Source organism: Taeniopygia guttata, chromosome 1 (assembly GCF_048771995.1).
Source record: "Taeniopygia guttata chromosome 1, bTaeGut7.mat, whole genome shotgun sequence".
NCBI classification, from domain to species: Eukaryota; Metazoa; Chordata; class Aves; order Passeriformes; family Estrildidae; genus Taeniopygia; species Taeniopygia guttata.
In genome coordinates, this window is record NC_133024.1 from 92,297,715 (window position 1) to 92,312,688 (window position 14,974).

At 34.4% G+C, this 14,974-nt stretch overlaps 1 protein-coding gene across 8 annotated transcripts in view; it reads right to left on the minus strand.

Annotated features, from left to right (window-relative positions):
• MYO16 (myosin XVI) overlaps positions 1–14,974 on the minus strand; it is a 356,263-nt gene that overhangs the window by 143,681 nt on the left and 197,608 nt on the right. For all 8 annotated transcript variants that reach the window (XM_030280385.4, XM_072933685.1, XM_030280401.4 and 5 more), the window contains exons 15-16: positions 13,723–13,840; positions 7,640–7,787 (exon numbers count right to left, since the gene is read on the minus strand). In XM_030280385.4, the coding sequence (XP_030136245.2) occupies positions 7,640–7,787; positions 13,723–13,840 (266 nt within the window). The remainder of the gene's footprint in view (positions 1–7,639; positions 7,788–13,722; positions 13,841–14,974) is intronic.

Genomic DNA, 14,974 nt, shown 5'->3' on the forward strand with positions numbered 1-14,974 from the left:
GAAAAATAACCACTTAATTTGCAAAATAAAGCAGATAAATAACATTTCAGTTTTGTTTCAAAAACCTAAGATGTGATCCTGTTTATATATTCTGTAATTGCAATGCAAAGCTCCTAGTAATGTATCTTTTAGGACAAAACTATCCACAAATTTCTCACAAAAAGGGGGTTTGAGATAGAGGAGAGGAAGTGAATTTTCAGAAACAAACTGTGTATTAACTTCAACACTGACAATATTGTCAGATATTTCCTGAATATTAACATGCACAGTGATGATCGTAAGTAGGAAGATTTATTCTGGACTGTCTTTATGATGGTCTGGTCATCATAATTCCCCTGCTAAAAGGCACTAAAAAAACTCTTAGTTACTGTACACTAATAGGCTCCTTTGGGTTCCATCTAGTTTTCATTAAAATATGGCAATCTAAGCCTAAAATATGAGACCAAGTCTAAAAGCTAGCTGAACAGAACTGAAGTACATAAATAAGTGAATAAGATTAATTAGACCACAGAGAAAAAAAAATCTATATGTTCAAATATTCTTTTTTAGAAATCAATATTGAATGGAAAAAATCCCTAAACTTACACTCCGTTCTACTTTTTAATCTCAGATATATCTGAAAATACGTTTTTTGAAATGCTACATTAGAATTAGATAATATTAGTTCTAGACAATCAATATCAATTTGAAACATGAAGCTGAATCTTAATACAACATATAGTATATTTTCTGTTGTCCATTTTCAATAAAACTGAGTCAGTCATGATTATTACTATCCAGCATAACAAATCACACACATCAGTCATTTGGTGTCTCTACACACTTCCTTCTCTGAAGTGCAAAGATCCAAGAGATTAATGGAGCCTGACCTTCAAAGAAAGAATAAGGGAAGAAAAAGAGGCTAAGGAAAAAAACCTCACAAAAACATAAACATTCCTTTTGGTTCAATTCCTGCTTACATAAAGAATAAACCAAGCTGAATAAACTCATGAGCATTATTTGCTCAGAAAACCTGCGTGAATGAGGAAAACAAAGGAAAACTGAAGAAGGTCAGAGCATTGGGATAAAGACTATTATCAGTTGAAATAAATGGGAACTGGAGACTGAAACCCTATCCTATAAGAGGATAGAGAAAAATATTAAAGAGAACAATGTGAAAGCACATTTTGTTGGAATATGCATATGACCTACATGCAGTAAAGGTGATACAGTCTCAAAAAAGTAACAATTTTAAAAGTTCAGACATCAGTAAGTACTGTGTAGATAGGAAAAGAACACATGGTAAACAGCAAAGTAAACAAGCAAAGCACAAATGAAAACAGATAAAATTTAGACAATTCTTTTGACATTGGAAATATTCCAGATTACATAGATATTCAACTCACTGAAACAAGTTTAAATCTGCTCCAGAACCTCAGAGAAATAGATCTGCTTTATATCTCCCCCCATTACCTCCCTGATAACTAGCCTGGTTTAGTTTAGCTGTCAGACCTTGCTGGAACCTAAGTAAATGGAATTGCCTCATTACATTCAGAATCTACAAATCTTGCCCTTAAAATAGGACTACTCATTGTAAATCAGACTTTCACGGTAGCATTGCATGAAGATAGTCAAGAAAAAAATGTTCACAGTTAAAGCTTTTCACTAGATAGCTGAAATATAAGTAAATCTTATCAGAAAGATGTAAACTGATGGAAGTTTATTATTTTTTATATTATTTGCTACCATGCTGTTAAGAAAGCAAAAACCAAAAAAAACCCAAACTATTTTCTATTTTATTTAGGGTTTCACCTATCCATATCCACTTATTGTACTGAAATAAATTCCAGCAAAATTAACTTAGACCTAAGTCTCTTCTTTTTGAAATCGTCCATGTGTTTGAAAGTGTATCTTCACACTACCACATTATTTAGAAAGATTGTCAAGTGTGCTCAAAAGTCACTATGCCCGTTGCTCTCTTGGCATGCTACTGTACACAGCTTGAGCTACTATTATCACTGCATTAATTTATAAATGTTAATGTACTTAAAATCTAAGATTTTCAGAGAAAAGGAATGTTCTGCACGTAATCAAGTTAGGACAGGAAAACTTGTACAAAACAGTAACAAAAACAACACAACTTTACTTTCTCAACCAGAACTTGAATGCTTGTTTTAAATTTAAGAGATCTTTGGAAGAAGGTATCTTTGGAAGAAGTATTTTATCTTCATGACCATTCAGATGTAGTGATGGTGATCCTAATAAATCCTGCCACAGCTTCCCTCTTCTCCTGTGCTGATACTGCCCATATGCAAAAGTGCAATACTTTTGCAGAGGAACCTCTGAGTATGACCTTTACCCTACTCCTAAAATTAAATACAATTAATTCCAATTTCCCGATAGCCTAGAGCTTTAGTTTCTGTCAGCAAGAGTTTAAAACTAAGTTGATCCTCAACCAGGGAGTCTCAACACTGGGCTTTACTTGGGCGAGACTCAGAATTTTGGTACTATCTTATGCTGAGTTTCATCACACAAACTCTAACATCAGTTTGATAAAGTGATATAACTTGGCACTTCCCATAGAAATTCTCATTTCAGCAGGATGGGAATATCTGATGCAGCTCTTACAGATCTAGTTGTGTTTCATTGACAACACTGAAATCCACCTAATTTTGTAACTTAAGCCTAATGCTTGGATTTTCCTCTAGTCATCATACACAGATATCAGCATCAAGCAAATCGTGAAGCAAAGGGATCAGAATGGTCCTGTAATCCCCTCTGTGAACTGAGCTTTTGGCTGTACTGAAAGTTTAGAAAAAGTCAATATGCATAAGAAAAAAAAAATCTATTAGGATTTACTACAAGTAAAGAGCATGGAAACATCAGAGGACTGGAACATTCCTAAAATGCCTATTTATCTGATTATGTGGGAAAAATTTAAAAATAACAAAACACAAAACACACACACACAAACACATACACAAAGGAAAACAAACACCCACCAACAAAACAAAACAAACAAAAAACCATAAATATAAGAACAAGCCCCAAAATAAAAGAAACAACCCCAAATAACAACAAAACAAACAAACAAACAAAAAACCCAAACCCCTACAACTTTTCTCTGTGAATTTACTGTTAGACTGCCATAGTAAGGTTTGTAGACAAATAGCACAAGTATGAAAAACTGGTAGTTTCCAGATTATTATTTCTTTCTGTTGCACTTTAAATGAGAACCTAATCAAATGAATGGAAAAAAAATAAAAGGCATCCAAAGATAAAAGGAAAGAAGAGAGAAGGAAGAGAAAAGGTATGGAAATGCACAGTTTCTTCATGGTCCATATCTACAACAGTTAGAAAATAGAGAGACTGCCACCTGAGTGTATTGAAAAGAGGAAATCTGTGGTAACTGGCTACTCACAGTACTTGAAAATTTACATCTTGGGCTCTTATATGTAAGGGAAAGGAGGAGTGGGGATCAATATGGATGTTACTAGAATAATCATTATTTTTAACACATTGTATTAGTGCTTGTTAGAAAAGATGATGACTGGAAACACAAAAAAAATCATACGTTAGGCTGTCTTTACTGGGATATTTCTATTTCATTCACTTTATCACACTAATTTTTAAGCCTTTTTTTTTTTTTAAGACCAGCCTTATAATTGAGAATGGAAAATTATTTCTTTACTGATCAAGATTCAGATTAGTTTAGACTTTAACCAAAAAAAAAAATCACTTTACTAAAATTACACCTTTATATATTGAATTCAAGTTTTTCTTATTGAGAGTGAAGAGGGCACCTGCACTGAAAAACTGTTAAAGAAGGTACATCAGTTCCATGAACTGGTCTACATCTGTTGTTGCAGAAGAGTTTCACTGCTTTTTAAGGGATGTGAGAAACATCACAGGCAGAGAGAGCACACAGTGCAGTGCACAGCATTGTTCTATGGGAGAAAGGAAAGTTTTACACATCTGGGAGCAGCAGTTTGATAATGCAAATACAAAAAGTGCATGCCCTGACCACAGTTCAGCTTGTATGAATGTGTATATAACATTTTCCTCCGCTTGAAGTTATTCACTTGTTTTTACAGTACAATGAATTAGGAGAAATAGGAACCTTGTTTAAACTGAAAATGGCAACATCAAGTTGAACAGGTCTCAAACCTACCATCTTTTCTGAAATAATTTTCCTGAGTTAAGTGGCCTTAAGCTATATTTTTAAATATAAATACACAAATGTAAAGACACGATTTTTAATATCAGTATGTTTGAGTATCTTACATATACATATTACACAATGATATTCTTACATTGTTCTATATGCCACAGCTTTGAAATAGAAATAATAATATGAAGCAATTGGCCCAAAGCAACAAAAACAGGACTTTCTACCTATTTTCTGGAAGATTTTCACAAAATACTCTCTCCTCTTGCTATGATCTTTTCTTTTGTTTGAAGATCATTTACAAACTGATCTATCACTGCTGTCACTTCTCTTACTGTTCTCTGTTTCACCTTGGTTGCAAGATTCATCGCTAAGTTAGCACCTACTGTAACTATGAGGCAAAGCTAAACGTGCTAGAAAAGCTAGCACATGCTTTTTTTGTGAGGCTAAACTTCAGAGACCACAAAAGTACTGCTTACAGGCATGGACTGTAATCTGCACCTAGAAAAAAAATCCCGTAATCCAGAGTAAATCAAGAACAAATTGAGAATATAATTTCAAATTGTTAATGTCTCTGTATTACACATATTTGTCATCATCAAGATAAAAAGTCCTAGAGTTCTTTGAAACACAGTAAATTAACAGAAATTTTGGAAGTTTTTAATCAACAATCTGCTGATAAAAATCTGTTTCCGAGTATAATGAACGCACAGGAGTAGTTGTCAATCAAAAAGCCTCTACTTCCCCTTTCGAGACTCTCTCTTCATTTCTGACATGCTTCCCTTGCTCAATCTTGAAAAATGATCTTACCTTTCAGCAATTACTTCTGTCTTTATCCATCATGATCCACATGCAGATACGATGGGAGATGTATTCATTCAAATCCTTCCCTATGTAGATTAAATTCTTGCTACTTTGAGATCCTAGCTGTATGTAGGCTCAATAGAAAGTGTGCAGCTATTTATCCTCACATGATGCCTTAGCAAATACAGTGCTTGCAAGAACACATATTTAAGTTTCTGAGCTCATGCTCCCGCTCAGGACAGCACCAAACAGCAGAGATTTACAACCAAACAACTTCCCCATGATGATGGGGTGACACCCCAGCCTTACAAAGATTCTTAGTGATTCCAAAAGGGAGGGATTTCCCCTTTAAGCAATTTACATTAACTCTCAGTCCAGGATTATATTTTATATAAAACACAACCTACATCTCATCTTTTGCAGCATCATGTTGACAAAATTACTTTAAATCTTTGGGGTATTTTTATCTAAAATAAGAATTAAAAAATCCATCCTACATCTTATTTCTTACATTGCAATGCCTTAAGAAAAAAATTATAAAATAGTGTTACTTTGTGATCTTAATAGCCATTATTTACTAAGATTGTTGGATATACTACATAAAAGTACAATATTAAGCAATGTGAAGAGGAACAGAAAAATTATCAAAAAAACAACTGGGCAGAAACAACCCGCCAAGGGTTTTAAAAGGCCTATTATGTAGTTAATTTTACTATTTGAATCAAGATTGCACTTGTTCAAAGAAAACATTTAAAAATCACTTATGGATGTTACTAGAATTATGTGATCTCATCAAAACTTGACTAAGCCAGAAATGAGTTTATAAAAGAGGCCAGATCCTGCCTTCCTGATTCATGAGTAAGATTGATGCAGTAGAAATTCATCCCTAATTTAACTTTATCAACTGGGAAAGATCTAACTCAATGAAGTAATGCACTCAGGAGTTTAAGGTAAGAAAAATTTGGCCCAAACATTCTCAGTAATGCAAGATACAATCTACTCTACATAGGCAAAACAAAGCTTTATTGATAAAAGGAGGTTTATGCAAATACTCCACTATAAATTACTTCTAAAGCTTTGGTACTGCAATGTTCAGACATCTACTTAGAAATACTATTTTGTTCTTTTTGGATTATTATCAGATATTTTATCAGATAAAGCTTTGCTCATGTAAATCTAATTATTGAGGTTTACACCAAGTTCTTTTCTGTCTGAGCTTCTTGCAAAGGGACTTCAAACTGTTTCATTTTCTAACAAACTGAGTGCTTCCAAACAACTTACGCTACAAGAGAAATAAAGTAATCGTTAGGAACTTAGAATAGTTTTGGTCTTCAAAGTCCTCAAACAGTTTAAAATATAGAATTTAACTCTTCTCCCTGCTTTGAAGTGAATCACTTTTAGCACAGAATTTAATCTGAGGTTTCTTCAGAGCTAGTGCTATGTGCTATTCTGTATAATACAGAAATGGTAACAGCTTAAAACATTACCAAACAATGGTAGTCAGAAGACTTCCATCTAAGAAAAAAGTCATAATCAACAAAGTTTTTCTCCATAAAAATGAATGTCGTGTCTTTCTATTTACATGTCCTAAATCTAGAACTCCTATTTTATTCAAGTAACTAGCCAGAGTGAAAAATGAAACAGTTGAGAAAAAAAAATCCATGGGAAAAAGGCTTAGATGTGAAAACCTGAAAACATTCTTCTTACATAATTTTAATTACTATAGGTCTTTTTACAGTTACTCATTATACTTATTTTAAAGGTAGTCAGTTTAGAAGGAGATCATTAATACTGAATACCCTTCTCTCATTTCAGTGACACTTAGAAAAGACTGAAGAGTAAAATGCAAATTAGCTAAGGGAGAAATATTTTTTCATTCTAAAACAGTCAGAATTAATAAATTCTGAGAAAATCACAAAATTTCCTGAAAAAATCCAAAATCTCCTCCTATAGTAAACATTTGGAGTATATTAAGCCTTAGAAATGCTACAATTTGGGTGTCTATATTCTGCTCTTTATATTTAAGCTCTTACTATTAAAGGCAAGGTAATCAGCACAGTTTATGAAGACACATATAGCTCTGTGCTTTGGATGAGCTGAGCCACATTTGTGAGTCTCAATCTCCTTTGATTGCAAATGGAAGCAAAGACAACCAGCTCATGTGGAGTCATACAGAAAAACATAATTTTAGGTGCTGGGTGTTGAATCCTATCCTTGGGTTCAAAGCAGTCAAAACTTTTGTTTCTGTTTTTTTCTTACAAATTTTTATATAAAGTATCAAGATGAAAATGGAGATATCAGTTACATTAAGTGACATTCCACCAAAATCAACATATTCCATAAGAAAATTATAAATAAATAATTTTTTTATCTTAAGAAACAAAAGTTTCACCAGGGAAAAACCAAAAACAATAGGCCTACTCTAGCCCACAGAAGCCAGAAAAATAGCTAATAAATTTCTTTTTCTCCTTTAAGGCAACAATATTAATGTACATAAAACTCTGATCTTGTTAAGAAACTATATATGTACTTCAGAACTATATCTTCATGAGCAAGTGCTCCTTAATAAATAATTTCAGAACTCATTGAAAAGTTAGAAAAATTTAAACTATTAAAAGAAAGACTTCAAAAGCTGAGAGACATTAATATAAAAAACTATTAATACTAAATATAAAGTTGTTTTCCTACCTGTGTGCAGATAAATTACTGAGGTACAGGGTGTATTTTTCTTCAGCAGATAATCCATCCATCATCAAGTAAAAAACATGAAAATTACTCTGGTTGAGAGGCTGGATAACGACACGAGACTTCTCCAACATGTATGTATAAATCCTAGCTGATTAAGAAACAAACATATACATTCATCATTATACTGATTGTTCTAAACTTAAATGTCTTAAATCATTTACTATTGTAACAGTTAATAATGTTTCTTATAAAATTATCTGAGGGGAGCATATAAAATATATTACCATTTATTTATTACCATGGTTTTCTATACAAATCACATACAAAACCCTAATTCCATTAGAATTGGTGGAACATATTGCCACACTTACTTACTGTTTGATATTACCATCAAAATTACTTAGTTTTGAAGATACTGATGTTGATTTGTACCAGTTGCTGTATTTGGCAAGACTTTCTAAGAGACAAGCTATTAGTTATCTCACCAAAATAGAGACATCTGAGCACTGGCATCTATACTGTCCTTCTAAACAGAAAGACGGAAGAGAGATTCAAGATCTATTTGAAAAAACACACTTGGAAGCATTTCTTCTTTCTCTGCTGGTAATCAAGAACAGAACATAGAGATTAATAATTTAGATTAACCACCTAGCTTCTAGATGGCTACAAAGAGACAAATCCTCTGCAGAACATGTTCTCAACAAGCTCACTGACCTGAGCCTGAGGAAACATGGGCATCTCAGAAGGGCTATGATGACCTGAATAAATGAGAAGCCATGTGAATCAGCAGTCTGGGGAAGAAGGTGAAGGAGGATGAATCTGAGCGGGATTTGCCTACAGAAAAACAGCTTACAGGACCATACATAACCTCAGGCCCACTAAGATTCTGAAAGAGGCAAAACACAGAAGTGAAGGAAATATTGAGCTCCCAGATTGATCTGTCTGTTCAGAAGATAACAGATATTTTAGAGATACCCATGAAGTGACAGAGGGCTATTCACTGTTTTGAATGGGAGACCACCATGTGGTTCCTGATGCAAGAGACTAAGAGAACAAGGGAATGTCCAACTGCAGATAGAGGTCAGGGCCTTTCAGGTAAATGGGAACCTAATCCCAGTTCCCACTTACCCAGCTGCTGGCATAATTTGTCTCATTACTTAAATACTAGCTGTGGTGCAAAGACCAGAAGCACTTCTCTTCACACACAACTGAGTACTTCCACCACATGGACACAATCCATTTTGCTGCACCTCTAGGCTTTTCAATACCTGCAGTATGGCAGAGCTTTCACAGACTCTTTGCAAGCATCCTTGCTGTGGAAAGGACTCTTGAGTTTAGAGCATAAGGTGCACTTCTCAGCAACAGAGGACCTACACTTTTGAATGCAGTAAGCAGATGAGAATATCAAACTATAGCTTCCCACAGCCTTTCTTCATGAACTGGAAGTAGTTCTTGAACATATAGTCATTGTAAATATTGGTGCATCCTGCAGCACACCAAGTATGCTTTCTAAATGCATGCCACTTATTTCTTTTTAGATTTTTTCTATTTTTTTTTTTTTTACTTTTTTTTTAAGCTGTCTGGGATTAAAGCAATATTTTAAGTACTAGTTTTGGACTCAAAGGTGTTTCCTAATGCAAAGTGAAACACTTTGGTGAATGAGAGTGTGTATCAGAGGTAGTTGCATCAGCCTAATGAGGCATTAGGCCAGCAGGCAGAATGTCAGTTCCTGTCACCATAAAATTGCTAATGTCCACTGCTAGGTTATTGCTGTGTCATCTATATTTGTCTGGTCATTTTATTTTAAATTCCACTTATCTTTTGAAGTTCTTTAAGTTTCTGTTTATACTGTTGAAATAAACACAGCAAACCTGAGGTTACTTGAAACTGTGTGTATGAGGGAACACAGCCTTTGAGAATACTGCTGAAAGACAGTGTAGATGGGAGAGAAATGAACCTTGAACAAATTGTTTTGAGAAAGGCCTCGGGAGCTAAATTCTGTCAACTATGAAGGGTCTCAAAGAACTACTCTTTACAGGCCAAACCATCCTGGACACATCCCAGTTAAGGAGTACAGAAGGTCAGTGGTACATCAGCCAGGAACATCCTCTATGCTTTCTTTGTGTAACAGCACAGACATACCCTGACATGCACTGGCAACCAAAACTGTGCCATGTCTCTTAGCCAGAGTCAGTAGGGCTGACAGAGAGGAGTTGTACATCTGACTTGCTGAAGCAAGGAAACATGATCTGGCCCATTTAATCATCCTACAAAATGTAGTAGTGAACTGCTATTATGGAATCAATATTATGAGAAATTGTGTATCATCCATCTAATCCTCTGCTGCTACACTACAGAAAAAACTAAAAAACCCAAACCTGTACGGGAAGTAGAAAGGCACACTTGGGAAATCATGTGTGTTTCTGGCTCCAGTAACTTTGCAACACATTATAAATTGAAGCAATGCAATCATGGCAGGACTAGTCCAGACACACACTTTCATCAGAATCAATCATTACCGGGCTGTCATTTCTACAGGGTAAAACAGAATAGATGTACCTGAAGGATGATTTCCATCTTTTATTTTGCTTGTAACTTATTTCACATAAAACTAATCCAACCATCAATTAATTTGAAAAGAGTTCACTGCAAATCTTTAATCACATTTTTGTGTGCAATATTATTCACTAAGGCTTTTATAACTACCACTTCAGTTGTTTTTAACATTCATTGATTAATATAAGCAGGAAAAATGTTACGAAAGGTCATCTATCATTTTACTTTAATGATGAGCAACATCACTTATTCAGATGACACAAATTAATTCAGTCCTTTCCAAGTACTTCAAGTCACCTGCACTTTAATAAGGCTAAATACATTCCTTCTCAACTAGCATCTCCAGCAGTGGGAAGAGCTGTTAAGAAAAGCCAAGCTTCCAATCAGCATGAATCAAAAAGAGCACCATCTTGATAGTGCTACGAGTCATAAAGAAAATGATCATGGTAGTATGCTTTTCTGCAAAGTGAAATAAGTTTGTAAATCTTTGTGTGAAATAAAAGGGAAAAAATTTATAAAGTTCCAAAGCAAAGTCTGTCATTTTTGTGCAATGGTAATTGTGCTTACAAGCACAAATTTATACTTCCTTTGACAGCTCACTTGATCTACTCAGCAGCTACACAGTCAGCAAGCAGATTATGTATTAAAAGTGTGGCCAGTGAAATCTGTCTTTCAGCTATGCATTCTTAGATACTACATCGCTCCTTCTCAAAAACATGCTGTCCTAAACACAGCTATTTGCAAAGACAAGAAAACATTTGTCAGTCCATCTCAATTTAACTAAAAAAAACCCCAAAAACAGTCCTTGCTTTGTTTCTTTTTGAGTAATTTGAGGAAATTTATAGAGGCATTCATTTTCACCTTAGGAATTATATCAACTTACCTGAATGACCATTCTGGGGGAAAAAAAAATCAGTATTCTACTATTATGTAGTGGTAGTAAATGATATTATTTTTTTGCCAGAAGATCAGTCTTTGAGTCCTTAATTTATTTTAGAAGCTTAATGAAATCACAGGCCTGTAGTTTATTCTAAGTGTTTGTTTTAACATAAAACTTTTTTTTACATAAAATCTCTTCAGATATCTGTACTGGCTTTGAGTAAAACCACGCTAAAACTCTCCATCCTTGTTTTTAAACCATCATGGCAGAAATACAGTTTGTGCTAAAGAATGAATCAAATCTAATTATGAAAATTATGGTGAACATTTCTGTTATTCAGTTATATTGTACTTTCTTCTAGAAGAATAAACTTTGTGATAAAAGAGCATTTCCAGGGTCTAAAAGAACTTCAGCATGAACAAGAAGCTGTCATGAACTTCACTGGTGTCCACTCAAAACGCAAGGAGTGCCACCTTGGGCTTGCCCTCTGTAATAAAGGTGTGCACACGTACTTTGCATATCCCTGCATTAGCAAATTGCTCTGGATCTCCACCTGTAATATCTATCTGTGGAGGAGTTTAAACCATCTAAACCCTTTGATGGAGGCAGTCTAGTATCACTGGGGTTTTTGTTTACGAATTTAGCCCCATTAGTATCAATGAGCTATAAATTCATGGCTCAGCAAAATCAGGTGCTCTGCATATTTAAATTATTCATTTATGTTTAAACAGTGCAAGACAGTAAACACTTCTGCAAATGATCTTGCAAATAAATACAAAGTATGCCTGGGTGGAATTTAAACCTGCCAAAGACAACATGCGTTATTCTTTTTTCATTTATGGTGGTCTAAACCTGGGACAATTTCATTTAGATGTGATGCTTAGCAGTAGCTGAGAAATGGCAACACCTATGAAGTAAATCAAAGAGCAGGATCAATTGCAAATTTCAGAGATATAAAACATATTTCTACTGCTGTAGCAAGGCTTGTCTTTCCTGACTGTAAATTATGTAACTTTAGCCAGCCTTACAGTTGGTAAGAATAATTGATTCAATTCCTAAATAACTGGGGAATAGTAGGGTAGATAAGTAATTTGTTAATATTTTTAATTGACCTGATGCCCCCTACATTTTCTCATTTGATGCTTATGGCTTGAGAATCATAAAACCACAGAATTAGTGTACCAGAAAACTGTCACAAGAACCTGTTTAACTGATCCTGTCACAGGCAGTGGCTATGAATTAAACTGTCAGTTCTGAGTAAAGTTGTTCATAAACTCATGTCCCTGCAGACGCAATATACTAAAATTAAATATGTACAATACAAAGGGTCTATAAAATTTAAGCTTTAGGGATTGAGGTTTATTTTTACAAACTGAACTGAGATGCTCTTCAGTCCATGCTAATGTATATTTAATTTTGCATTCCTCCCACAAGAGCTTATAAATGAAAAACAAAATCACACATTTTTAGTTTTGAATTTCCTTTGCAATTATCCTACACTCATTACAAAACAAACCAGAAAAAAAAAAGTGTTAGTAATTTCCCATGCGTGACATTTCCTGTGAAGAAACTATCTATTTTCTATAGTATAGTGAACTGCCTCAAGAAAATGTAATCGGAACTATTTCCAAAGACTTCAGAAAGCAGGAACACATTTAAAACTATAAAGAAAGAGTAGATTTGGAAATGCTTATCTAACAGAATCTAATTTACTTGGAACAAAAATGTGTCTTGCTATACAGCTTCTCTATCCAGGAACAGTGCAAGTAGGAAACTGCATAGTTATTTCAGCAGACATACCTTGCTTTGACAGTGTGTAGCTTTATGATGACCTATGTGGACCAGAAATGAAAGCTCTCTCTGATGGCTTTTGAAGAGAGAGTTTTCAGAATCAAACTGAAAGTCTGCTCAATTTTCTTGTATTTCTCTTTTTTTGTTGTTGTTGTTGTTGTTTTTCTTTTTCTTTTTTTTTTTTTTAACTAACGAATGCTTACTAGGTATTAGAAGACTCACACTGAAAGCAAGAACAAATTTCACACTATCTTGCCTCTATAAACAACATGGTTCCTAGTTGTTTTAAAAGAAGATCTAAGCTGTAATAAAATACTTCTAATTTCAGTATTACAGAATAGACTTATTGTTGGTTTGTTGGAGGTTTTTTTGTTGGTTTGTTTTTGTTGTTTTTTTTTTTCCGGTTGGTTGTTTTTTTTTACTGAACAGATTATATTACTCACTAATTTAAGGGATACTTAAAATAACCAATACAATACTAGGTACAAAATGCACAACTTAACAACTCAATCCCTTTTTCACTCTTACTTCATAATGTTGCACTACACAGCTCCCAGTTTGTTGATCTGTGAAATAAAATGAAACGTGACCTGGGAAATAGGAGGAGTTGCAGTAGTCACTTTGTTTCTTGCCTTTCCCTGCCACCTTGTGGCTGCTTAGAACAGGGCACCCTTCTCTCCTGCCAAGTGATCAATTCACAGGCTGTGAAAGCTGCTCCTCTGACACTCCCTAACCCCTCTGGACTTTTTCATGTACTTTGAAGCCCTTGCTGTCCAATTCTGTGCATGGCACACTGGGATCTCGGACCTAACACTCTGAGAGGGATATTAAAATTTACAGATTAAATGATACTTACCTGCAATTAATGTTTTTTTTCTCTCACAAAACTGTAGTTCAAAATACTTTATAAAACAGCTAGAAAAATAATTCAAGGGTGTCTTAGCATGTCCAAAGGCCTCCAAGATACAGTTTACCTGCAAAACAATATTAAAGAAGTAAAAAGAGAGGAAATAAACAGGAAGATGTTTCAAGAAACATCTGTGAGGTTTGCTTTATTGATTAATAAATGGAGGGGAAAAAAAAAAAGAAGACCATTTTTCATCTTGGAATTTAAAAACATACTTAGCAGGCTTATTTCCTGCCAAGGAAATAGAAATTAAAATAAGAAATCTCAAAACAAATATGTTCCAAAAAAGCAATGTCAGAATAGTGGAAGTTTTAAGTGAAAGGTTCACCTATGAATTCTGCTTCTAGCAGTAGTTTGGATATGAGTGACTGGAGTCATATTCCTGGAGCTGGCATACTTGGCAAAAATATTAAAATCTTTGGTGGCTTGTGAAGCTACAGTCAGTCAATACTAATAACACAACAAAGGAACTTACAGGTTTTATATTATGTCAGAAATGGCATAAATTATTGATTTCAAATATAATTATTTCAGGATTATACTATGAAAAACTGAGGGGAAAAAACAATTTCGGACATTTTTATGGCATGTTTCACTAATGCATTTCCATGTTAGACTTTCATGGTCATAGCCATTGTATTTATATTTTTTGTGTGTAATTTGTTGCTTACACTCCTTACACTCTGACAGATTCCCTTCAGAACTTTCCTCTATGCATCCTTGAAGCTGATTGCAATGTGGTGCATATACACTTGTTCTGACATCACTCTTTTCATGAAGCTGGATGAATCAGCTGGGGAGGGAAGAGGTCTGTGGAGTGGCACAGAAGCTCTAAAAATTAAACCATTCACAAGTATTAATTAAACCAGATGTCTGTGCAGTAGGTGGCAGCAGAAAACTAGTCAGCCAAGTTTAGTTCCAGTTCCACTCCAGTAGTGATGTTTAGGATGTATTTGATTTTAGACTAATTCAACACTTGCTTTAACCTGTACAATTTTATTAATTTAATGGTTATATGCACAACTGCAGCAGGAATGAATCCAGACATCTGTGTTCATTAAGGCACCTTAAAAAGCAACTAAATTAGAATTTCTACTCTATTCCCTATGGATGAGATCTGACACATTTACCCTCTAAAGTCAGATATCCCATCTAAGCTAGTTTTAAAGGATCTTTCTATAACCAAAATTTGATAATGCTC